General features: G+C 42.5%; 1 protein-coding gene across 3 annotated transcripts in view; it reads right to left on the bottom strand.

The window, feature by feature from the left end:
* Positions 1–4,435: 4,435 nt before the first annotated feature.
* Positions 4,436–12,118, bottom strand: part of SETD5 (SET domain containing 5) — a 76,366-nt gene continuing 68,683 nt past the window's right edge. For all 3 annotated transcript variants that reach the window (XM_075574367.1, XM_075574365.1, XM_075574366.1), the window contains 4 exons: positions 8,335–8,636; positions 7,675–7,808; positions 6,912–6,991; positions 4,436–6,318 (listed from right to left, as the gene is read on the bottom strand). In XM_075574367.1, coding sequence (XP_075430482.1) covers positions 5,749–6,318; positions 6,912–6,991; positions 7,675–7,808; positions 8,335–8,636 — 1,086 coding nt within the window. In that variant the 3' untranslated portion in view covers positions 4,436–5,748. The remainder of the gene's footprint in view (positions 6,319–6,911; positions 6,992–7,674; positions 7,809–8,334; positions 8,637–12,118) is intronic.

Raw genomic sequence — 12,118 nt, 5'->3', positions numbered from 1 at the left:
TCTATAAGGGGATATTCATGGGGTTCATTTACCAGAGTAGACAATGCAGCAGGAAGTCCAAAAATAGCAGCAGTTCCTCCAGGAAAACCGGGTTCCCAGCTCTAAAAGGAAGTAAAATTAACAGTTTGAGCCGATGGCCCTGTAACCCAGCGCAGGTCACGCTGGAAGTGACGCGGTTGATGTGAGTGTTGGCTACGGTTACCAGCTATACGTGAATGATTGCAAGAGACTGGTTCAGCAATACAACCCAATGTTCAGCTCACTGCAGTTTAAGCATAGGGAACATTTATTAAGACGAGATTAAAAACCAAGTCTGATTGAGCCTGTCCCTGGCAATAAGTATGTGGTAAACCTAGCTTGTAGGTTACCCGTTTAATATTCATTCCCATGATGGCACATAGAAGTGACCAGTTAGAATTGCAACTAATGAGCCAGCCACTTCAGTTGTGGGAAATCATCTTCACAGTAAACCTACGATTGGAGAATATAGTCAGCCTTGTTGCAGGTTCTCTTTACACTGTAATGCACACACTAAAAATCCACCTCAATGTGCATGGGTGGTGCTCTGGAAAACAGCAACTGATTGGTCATGGTGTCAAATGGGAGCAGAAGAGAAATTTTGTTCTGTGAAATGTCTGATCTCAGATTCTCGGGTGCATCAGCGATGAAAAGGTTTGCCTTCCTACATGGAGCCTTTCACGGTGGCTCAGACACGTCTATATGCAATGACCACATTCAACAGATCAGATTTCCTTTTTAAAAAGGAGTCAAATCCCATCCATGCCAACGGCTTCAGCGCTCAGCAGCAGATTACTTTGGGATACATTGCTGGGCCCTTTGGCAAGGAAGGTATTACCCATATAGAACACAAATAACACTAAACCACAGCATAAAGGACCTGTCCTTTTCAGGAGAGAGCGCGCACACGTTGGTCCTCACACATTACTATTTATACAGGGTATGTACATGAAGATTGGCTGATTATTATAATATATTAAGAACAGCCCATAATGGTATATTACTCATCATGGATCACACAGACGCAATGGGAATGTGCAGCCTGCTATATAAAATGATGCCAAGCATCTGCTAAAGATTGTTGTACTCCAAAACTCTATAAACAGTAGTGGAAAATCCACTATAATAATCCCATGCTGTGAGGACAAGGAATAGGAAAGGTCTCACAGATGTAGTAAGTCCTGCTGCTTTCGATGCCACGGTCACACGACTGTGGCACCGGAGGAGCAACGGTAGTGTCCCGGCACCGCAGACTTTTGCTTCCTTGTCGCCGGTGTGGAAGACAGCAAGTCTCGCCACATCTGTAGGGCAGCTAAAAGTGTACTGTGTTTGTGATACTCCACATTGCACAATGAAGTTTAATTTTGAGCAGAGGTAGTGGGTGCAATCCCATTGTGTTTTACAGAATTGGAACCTGGTGTCTCAGCACCAGTCATTACTATAAAAGCCCTCTACTATGGTATATAGGGGGCTGGCTGATCAATGGTGAAAGTCATATTACTAGTGGGTATGGACATCGCTACTTTTATTTTTTATACCCAGAGCACCACTATATTTTCAAACGTATTTTCTTTAAGGGATTTGTTCTAGAAAGCCTCACCGCCTTCCTATTTTTTACACCATAAACATCCCTTAAGATTTCAAAAATACACTGAGATTTGTTGCAATGATTAATAAATGTAGATCTCTACTTAAATAAAGCAAAGGAACACTATTTTCTAAGCCACTTCAACCACTGTGGCTAATTATGTTCAATGAAAACCAGAATGCAGTGCTGCTGCGGGCCTCTCCAGAACCAGTGAGGTTATTCTGTGTGTAGAACAGCTCACTTTAGTCCAATGTGTGTGTCTTCAGGGGGTCAAAAGAAAGCATAGAAAACTTCAATGAGTGAAAAGGGGCTCAGCTGGCAGAAAAGACAATGATGAGAAAGAAAGCTCAAGAGAGAGAAATCCATTATGGTCAAGGGCTTTACAGATTGTAATATTTCCTCCCGTTCCAAATTGCTCCTCCTAGTTACTGCAGTAAAAGATGTGGTGGACTAGATTATCTCTTATTGCTTACCTATTATCCTCCAATACCCAACACCCATGCATGCCTCTCTGCAGAAGCACAAACTATATTCTCTAATTGCGTGTGATGAATAAGAGAACGGTCCCCTAGTTCATGTATAGTATACATGTATAGTATAATCTTGGAAATTAGCGACTTTTCATTTCAACCTTGAAACATTAACAGGCATTTTTTTTTTAAGGTAAGTATTTTATTATCAAAATTATTACATCTCTTCTGAAAGATCAAATGTTACAGCATTGTGTAAAAACTCCACGCGAGCGATGACACTGCAGTCTCCTCTTTCAGTGACCATACTACATTGGCCTATGTCAATATGTCGGCATCTTTGAGTAAAGCTAATGTACAGGTAGTGCCAACCTTTTTGAGGCCTTCTGCCGTGTTGTGAGGCCTGGCAGAAAGAGGAGGCTGGGATTTAGACCCTGTGATGTTTATACACATATTATACAGTATATAAGAAGACCCAAAACAAGGGTGACATGATTTCCATCCCTAACCAGTCTCACAGTTGTACACCTTTAGGTAAGAGGGAGAAAAAAAAATAAAAAAACATGATTTAATTTGTTTCATTTCTAGATTTTTTTAAATTTAATTTTAACATTTTTTCTTTTTTAATTTAAATCTCTCCCTTCGGATTCAAGGGATGCTCAAATTCTATTCTGGAAAAAACAAAAACAAAAAAAAAACCTGTAACAGTCACCAAAAAAAAAAAGAAAAAAGGACAACTGTGCACGGGAGATCTGGAGAGAGAGAAACAGAGCGAGATAGAGAGGCTTACTTATTAAACTGAGATACAGCCGATCAGGGAACGATCGCATGGAATGGGAGTGGCCAATTCCAGCCGTCAAGTGCCACCAACAGGTCAGGTTTTAAAGATATCCCTGCTTCAGCACAGGTGGCAGCTCAATAAGTGGCTCTGTCTTTGACTGTCACCGATTGAGCCACCTGTGCTGAAGCAGAGATATCCTTAAAACCTGACCTGCTGATGGCCCTTGACGACTGGGGTTGGCCACCCCTAGCATAGAATCTCGGATTTAATTCACTGTGCTCTGATCCACACTATTGCGGTGTAATGAACAACACCCCAAAGTGTGTGGGAAGGGAGAGGTAACGACTCGCAGCATTATCTTGTCTGAAAAGAGAATGATCAAGTCCCTGTAGCACCGTGGATTATAACGTCTGTATTAGCTAGCCTACAATGCTTATAACTGAATATAAAATTAGATAAATAAAAACATCTAACCGCCAGATATTACAGTAAACAAGTGAGGGAGAGAAAAGATGGTAGGTAACCGTAAAGAACGCAACACCTTCGTTTGCTGGAGGGAAGGACGAGCAACACATTCGGCAATGAGTTGCTAGTCCCTCCATCAGATTGATTACCAGTGCCAGTTATATTGGCTGTATTGGGAATAAGAGCAGCAAATGAGACATTGTCCACTTTAATTGTGTGCTATAATGGGGGAGTGTTTCCTCGACTGCATAGCTGTTCAAAAAACCAACAAGATATCTCCCTCACTAATCACTCAACTTCCCCATTATGAAACCTTGGACCTTTTTGCCTTCTTTGTACGCCCACAAACCAAATTGCATGATCAAAACTTTTCATTATCATCTTCTGGTGTCAACATGACATGTCAAAGAAAGACAAGAAAACATTTAGAAAGAACAAAAATTAAAAAATTCCAGGCTTGCATAAAACAAACAATGACTGACATTTATCAGATACAGTTTGAATTAGGATTCTTTTGAGATGGTCAAGTGATGCTAAGGGCTATTTCTGTATGTCACTAATGTCCTTTCTTTGAGTTCTAACTTAATGTCCCATAAATCAGTATTTCATGTTCGGACACGTCTAGGAAAACAAATATGCTGCAGTATAATGCAATGCAGAGTATGATTTAACACGTCTAACCATTTACATCAGGGGGTGGCCAATTCCAGTCCTCAAGGGCCACCAACAGATCAGGTTTTCAGGATATCCCTGCTTCAGCATAGGTGGCTCAATCAGTGGCTCAGTTTTTAACTTAGCCACTGATTAAGCCACCTATGCTGAAGCAGGCATATCCTGAAAACCTGATCTGCTGGTGGCCCTTGAGGACTGGAGTTCGCAACCCTGATCTAAATATTCTTCTACTTTAAGAATTCATAGCCAAATCACATTGTTGGGACATCTCAGTCACTGCAGCCAATGGCCCCCCACATCTTAAACAAAGAAACGTGTACCATTTCTTACCGTGTGGTAAAGGCCAGAATATAAAAGGTGCAAAAAAAAAATAACACGCACTGCAGAACTATAGTATTTGTCATTGAATTAGATTTGTAGTGCTGGAAGTGCATAAAAACATACAATGCAGCTTGAGCATAGTCAGCGAAGACTTAATATTTCCCCTCCATGGAACATGATATTCTGCTTTACGGTAAGTACAGTCAGTATATAATATAGAATCAAGCGTATATACAGCCATCTACCACCCATGATCTGGCTACATATTTCACAGCTCCGCCAACATTTGGTCTATACCAATTTACCCATGTGACAACAGTTGCTCCATATATACAGCATGTTTATTGAATAACCCTTCCGGTAGTCAAAAGGCAAAACAGAAAAAGGATAATTCATGACCGTTTGGGTGTTGCTCAGTTTGAGTTGTTATCGCCTTCAGTACTGGAAACGCCTCAAACACATTGCTATGCAGACCCCCACTTGAGGGCCTGAGGACTGTGAACGGAGGAAACAACTCTAGTCAAATTAAACCACCAGTGTTCAAAGTTGGAAGTCAGAGGATCTTAACGGCACAGTGGAAACCCACCATAAAGGGGCCTCGCTTGTCTTCTGCAGTTTGTTTGCCATGTTCAGTCTTGAATTAACCTTTTTCTGGTAGCTCAGACTTTTGAATGGGTGGCACTGCATCTCCCCTCATAATTCCTGCTCACACAAAATCTCACCAAATTAGGATTTCTGCACACAACCATAGCCAAATACTGTACTGCATTATCTATTTTACACTCTCCTCAAAAATAATAAAACAACAATAGTCTCAGCACTTCTGAGATTCTCTGATGCAAATGGTACTTGATGTCATCATTGTAACTGGCAGTGGTGATGCCCAAATCAGAACACTGGGTGTACATGCCTGTGCACGACTGGAATGATAGGCTATATTATATGACCCCAGCCCTCCCTTAATTCCCCCCCAAAAAACAATTATAACCCGATGCTACAAATATTGGTGCTTCTTTAAAACCCCTTCTCCCCGCCCTTTTAATTCAGCTTTTCATTTCAACCATTTTACTTCTTAATCATATAAAAATTGTCCTTACTGCACAAGTGACTACAGGAGGTTCTGATGAGAAAATAAAAATAAAAATAATATTAATTGCATGATGCCAAACATTTGCATGATTTTTGCATCATTCCTGTGATTACGGTTTCCAAAGTTTCTTTCTTGCAATGTCTGGGTGCGAGTGTGGCGAGTGGGGGCTGATGCTACCAGCAAATTTTACTTCTGCCTGCTTTAATTCTGAGACCCTCTGTGGCCCATGCATCCCCCGGCCCTAGGTGCACATCTGAGCCACTAGGAGACCCCTCCCCAGCTGAGTGAGGGAGTCGGAATGGCTGATGGGCTAGTGCTATCCTGTTCTCCACTCTTGGCAGTCCTAGGAAAGGCCGGTTTGAGTCTTCACTCCTGATCCTTGAAGCTGCTGTAGGCGGTATTGGTGGACACCGGACCCACGTGGTGGGTAGTGCTGGGGACTGGACACGGCTGAGACCTTGGAGCCTGGGTGTCCAGAGCTGGGCAAGGTTATAGTTCGTGAGTCCGATCTCGACCCTTGTGGGGTAGAGGTGTTGCTAGAAGCCCCAGTGCTAGGCTGTGAGTCTGAGGGTATAGAGTCTGTCCTGAGCGGTTGGGCTGGACTTGCCTCGCAGCTGGGGCCTCTGTGGAGGAAGCTCTTCCTTGGTAGGCTGGTGCCGCCTGCGGAATGCTGCTGGCTGTTGTAAAGCCCGGAGCTCCCTGAACACTGGGCAGAGGGGGAGTCTGTGGAAGCAGAGTGAGCGGGGCTAGAATAGGTGGAAATTACAGAGGAATCGGAGAGCGTGTGTCCTGTTCTGTGTGTTGGTGTCCGATAGCTGTAACCAAGCGACTGAGCAGGGTGTCCTCGGAAGGGGGATGAACTCTGAGAAAGGAGATTCAGGGGCTCTGGCTGGGGACTGTCACACTGCTGGAGCTGCAACAGAAACACATGGCAGGTGTGAGAATGGGGAGATTGGCTGTAGAACTATAAGACGTGAAAAATATTAAAGAGACAGATTATCCTGTAACAAGTATGAACCACAAAGTGGCTTCTATGATAAAGTATGATGATCAAACATGATCTTCTATAGGAAATCTGCAATATCTCAGGAAGATTATTTTGCTTTAAATCTCCACCAACTCCAAACTGTCCATCTATACTACGGGATATGGACATATTCTACATGAATATTACCTTTACAGAAGTAAAAGCCTCCAGTTGTGCCATTAATAAATTATCAATAAGCTGTACACTGGCAATTTCTACTTACATTGAAGTGGTGCACTGTGCTACTGGTCTCTTCACAAGAGAGACAGTGGTAAATGACAGTAGGTCCATTTAATTACCAATTATGGTACCATTGGACCACCAACAGGACGAGTCATGAATTCTAGCCAAAGGCCTGCTCAAAATGTACAGAACACACATGAAAAGATTCACAAAATGGCAAAATAATAGAGATTCCTCCCGCAGACATTGGTTGAGTGGGTAAGAGTAGCCCTGAAGCAGCATTATCTCCATATTACCTGGTAGTTGTATCTGGAAGGGCTGTAAACAGTTGGTCCTTTGGTGACAGCCATGCCCTGCATCTCCGAGTCTCCCTCCTCTGTGTGTAGAAAGCCAGGGCATTGTATTTATTACATAATACAACAGCGTGCATATTAAAAATACAGTATATATAGTATACAAGGCAAGTCCATAGTCCTTTGTGCCTCTGCTTACTGATTGTATTAGTAATTAACTGTTCTTTTCCTCTTGCCCATCGGATACCACCATGACAGCCAGAGATTTACAGTCAAGCAGGGGGAGAGGGGGTTGCTTGTCGAGTTGAGTGGTGAGCTAGAGGGGGTTGCTTGTCGAGTTGAGTGGGGAGCTAGGTGCGGGTGCCAGTTGGGCTCACTCAGCTTGAATAGCAGGACTAGATCTATGTGTCTGTAATAGTGAAGTGAATGGAGGAAGGGACACTGGTGCATGGCAGGGGATACTTGTAGAAGGGTGATGAGAAAGGACCAACATGAAGCAACTATGAGGAAGGATGCGGTTGTGTAGAATTGGCTTTAAAACCACATTCTCTGTGGAAAATATGAGCACATGCTTCAGCAGACACTCCATCAAACAGAAAATCAATAACAGCAGGAAATGTATAGGACCATTGCCCAGGTCTGTGTTTGTGCATGGGACATGTTCTGCCCTAAAAGCAGACCAATGATTAATACAAGTTGGGGTGGGGTATCTTCAGCATTTCGAATGATGACTGAATAGGGAGTGAGTGGGGAATGATCTGCTTACCTGACTCTCTTTCAGCAGTGCTATCCCTGGAAGGGGATGGTTCCCCTCTGTGTGACACCTTAACTCCACTTCGCAGAACTCGCTCCAGAATCCCCTGCCCCTCCCGTAGTCGCTCCACTGAAGTTGGGACCATCCTGGAAACGAGCGCAAAATCAGCACACATGGAAATGTGAAAGTGAGGATTATACTATAAAAAAAACAACTCCTGCACAGTGAACATCCGTCATGGGCAATGTTTCGCGGTTTTCAACCATTCCTGTTCTATTCCCCCTGGCAAAATCTCAACCTAATGCTAAACATTTTATGAGTGCAAGATTACAAGAAGGATATAAGGAGTGCTGGAGCTCATGGTCTACGTTACTTTGTTTGCTATGGGCAGGTTTCCTCTACAAACCCTGGTTTCGGGACATAAAGTCACTTTATCTCCCTGTGCCTCAGGCACCCAAAACATAGATTGTAAGCTCTACGGGGCAGGGACCTCAGCCTGCAAAATGTCTCTGTAAAGCGCTGCGTACAATTAGCAGCGCTATAAAAGAACATGCTATTATTATTATTATACGAGTCGGGTTGTATCAGTAGCTCACTTGTTTAGATGAAGAGATCAGAGACTAATAACGGCATTTTTTTTTTTTTAAAAGTTGCTGAGCCATTTCCACTTACCACCTGCTGCTGCTTTCTGTCGGCTTGCAGTGGGAAGAGTTTGAGCCCGTAGCCCTTGGATCTGGAGGGCTGACTTCCTCCATCTGTGGCATGAAGGAGTGGGCAGGGGAGGAGAAGCCGCTATGCGGAGAAGACGGGGCTTGAAGGATACTTCCCAGTGCACTTGACAGATCTGCGTCAGACATGGATCCGTTGCTGCTCTGGCGGGTAGGGGTCCCTGCACAGCGTATGACGTCGCCGCCCGGAGAAGACGTGACCTCCTTAGCTTCCTGTTTTCTCTTTCGATACTCTAACAGGGACACCTTCGAAAACCCAGAGGGAGAAATCAATAGGAATGCAACCAACTAAAATAATTAACTTTAAGCTCACACTGTAGCATTTCCGGACCTCAGCCTCCCAGGGAGCAGGCAGATCCTGTATTGCTCTATTTAGCTTCCCAATGCAATAGAGTCACTTAATATAAAAACTATTTACTGAAGAAGTAACAACTCACAGAGCATCTAAACCACTTACAACAGGACTGCACTGCAGCTGAAAACTGGCGTTAGAGCTGAACATACATACAAGCGTAGTTGGGCAATATGCTGCAGGCCACAGCAAGGGTGTATGTGAATCCCTTTTCTGTCACAGCGACCCTCAACACTACCATTAATTAATTAAAGCAAATGGGTTCAAAGCAACACTCCCAGAAGTGGCGTGGGGGTGGAAACATGTGCACTCGCTGGTTTAGTTTACATCAACCTGATATGTCCTACTCAACCGGGAGCAGTGGCACCTCACCGCTATTCAGCTTCAACCATTAAAGTTCTCTCCCCCTTAAGGCAGTGCAAGACTTTTTGCTACTATATAATGTATTATTGAAACCCTCACATGCCGACTATGCTACATACACATTTATTACTCAACAAATGTATCTTACGCTCTAAGGATTTATATAGTTAATTACTTCTTAGGATGTGTGTAACATCTAACAGAGATCTAGCTCTCTGAAGTGCACGGGTGATACCGTTGACACCTGGTTAAGTTTATTTTCCTAAAATGTTTCCTCTTCAGCTTAATTCCGGGTAAAAGATATACTTGTCACTCTCCTACCCACACGCTCCTCCATTGTGTCCCAACTTCCCCTTAAGAAGATTTTAGACTTTGTTTTAATGCCACTTGACACCAGACATATACTCTGCTTTCTACGTTTAGGTTAGTAGAATATAGTAAATGAAAGAAATGTATAGGATATAGATATAGATATTTAGTGGTAACCATGTAACCAGACTCCTTTACGAAAGGTTAAAACGTTTTAACTTTAACGAAATTTGGAATGTTCACCCCCCTCTTCCCATATATAACCGTTTCAGTCCTGTCATCCTTCCCCCCCCTCCTCCCCCCACACAACTACTGTTGAATTATTTTAATTCCCCCACCCCGGTACACGATTCTGCATTGGCCGCGGGTTGAGGTAGCAATTTGGCTTCTTACTGGTGCTAAACCTCAGACTAATTTGACCTTACCTACTTGGTAATTAAAGCTAGCGCACATAAAACAAAAAGGATTTAACAGTCCCAGAAAATGTAAAATTAGCTATGCCAGACTATTAAATAAAAAAACAAACAAAACAAACAAAAAAAAAAACTTGCTGGGAATATAGTCTTCTTACACATTGTAGCGCAACATCATAACCAAACGGTCATGACAAACAATTTCCACATGTATTTTTAGCATCAGCACTAGTAAAGAAAAAAAAAAAGGGGGGGGGGGTAGCAGTCTTAATAAAAAATACAATAAAAAACACTCCTTTCTTCATAGAAAAGAAGAAATCTGACAAAGATGGAAAACGCATGACATTCGTGGGTAACGTACATGGCCAAAAGTTAACGTCGGCAAAAATATATGCTCCCAGTGATAAGACCGCAATGTTTTGGGAAATTCTTTGACACCCTGGGGCACTTTACTAAAGGCCGCCTTATTCTTGCAAGAGATCTCAATAAAACACTAAATGATTCTAGATAAATCAAAACCCTCCTCTAACCCCTCAAATTCTCACAAGAAAGCAGACATTAGATCTGTTGCCAAGGGACTGTCGGGATATCAATTGATTGACGTTTGGCGAGAACTGAACCCCCAATCAAAAGAGGATTTTTTCAGCTACACAGAGGGTACACACTTAAATTGATGATATATTTCTTGATGCTCTCCTAATGCCTAAAGCGGTACAATTACATGAAATATCATGGTCTGATCACTCTCCCAAAGAAATGCTTTTTAAGAGCAGTGAGCCTTTAGAAATATAACTAAACAAGTGACAATCAACACTTTGAAATCTCAAACAGAAAAGCTTCAGAAACTGTACAACGAGACTCACACAGAGACCACACTTACTGAACTCACAAGGGTGGTAAATCAGCATCTTTTAGAATCCACAGAAACAGCTTTGCCGTGAACACACACTCTACGAAAACACTAATAAATCGGATAGCATGCTACAGTAGCAGCTACACTCGGGCCAAGTAAGCCTCAGAGTACAAACAATCCGTTTGAAAAATGGTAAATTAACATCCAATCCTATTTTAAAGAGGCAATCCAAGTTTTTTTTAAAACTTTTTTTTCCATATAGGATTGGAGCTGAACCTCATTACTTTCAGCTTCGGGGACCACATGCTTCCGGAGGTACTTGCCTCTGTAGTGGGTCATGGGTTCACTATTTGACTGCTTTTCACAGCTCTTGGGCTCTGCGGGCCAATAGGAAGCCATGACGTCACCAGGTACACCTCATTGGCCCATGTGACCGGGGGATTTAAATTGCAGGAGATACCGGCACCCCATTCTCTGGAAGCAGGGGATCCCCGGAGTTGAAATTAACGGGGTTCAGCTCCCGAGAAAAAAAATGTGCAAAAAATGAACAACAACAACTTGGATTGATCTTTTAATAGATAAAGAATTTACCAAATATTACTTCAATCTTGATGATGGCAACAAGGCGGTTCATAATATGAAGTATTGTTAGACCAATACAGTGCGTCTGCAAAACTCCCAAAATTAAATACCTCAAAAAATTCTAAAACTCCAGATAGTTTCTTGAATATAAATTATCCAAAAGTTTGCACACATTTTGATTCCCCACTTGCATAACCTTTGTTAATGCTGTTCTGGACAGTGAATAATTTCCCCCCTACTATGCAAAAGGCCACGATAGTGTTGATTCATACAGATAAGGACCTGGTTAACTGCACAATTTATAAACCCGTCACTCTTCCCCAGTTGGTTCATCCTGACAAAGTGGGTTTGATTCGAGGTAGACACCCAATGGATAACATCAGGAAGACAATTGATATCCATTATGCAAAACAGAATAAATCTCGTGTTGATGTTGTCCTTAGATGCTGAAAAGGCCTTTGAAAGTCGATTAAAGGTACATGTTTAGAACTCAAAGCATTTGGACTTGAGAAATCCTTGCACGCAATTCTCTCTTTATATACACATCACCATCATACATCATTGGGAATGCCAACCACGCCAATCCCCTATCAAGAGTGGCCCTTTCACCCCTTATCTTGGCTCTAATGCTGGATGCACTGGCATCACACATTAGAAACCACCCAGACATAATGGGCCCCCAAATTGGAGAGCAAACTACAAGCTGTCACTCTTTACCGATTACATTTTACCAAGGCTCAGTAGACCTCTGTTCTCTATACCCAACCTTTAAAGAGAATTAGACTTTAATGAAAAAACTATTGGGTTTTAAGTGAAACAACAAGTCAGAGGCTATTTATCCTCTCCTTAACGAGAA

The sequence above is a fragment of the Ascaphus truei genome, chromosome 17, assembly GCF_040206685.1.
Source record: "Ascaphus truei isolate aAscTru1 chromosome 17, aAscTru1.hap1, whole genome shotgun sequence".
NCBI lineage: Eukaryota > Metazoa > Chordata > Amphibia > Anura > Ascaphidae > Ascaphus > Ascaphus truei.
Note: the sequence above shows the minus strand (reverse complement) of the source record. Positions and strands in the feature narration are given on the sequence as shown.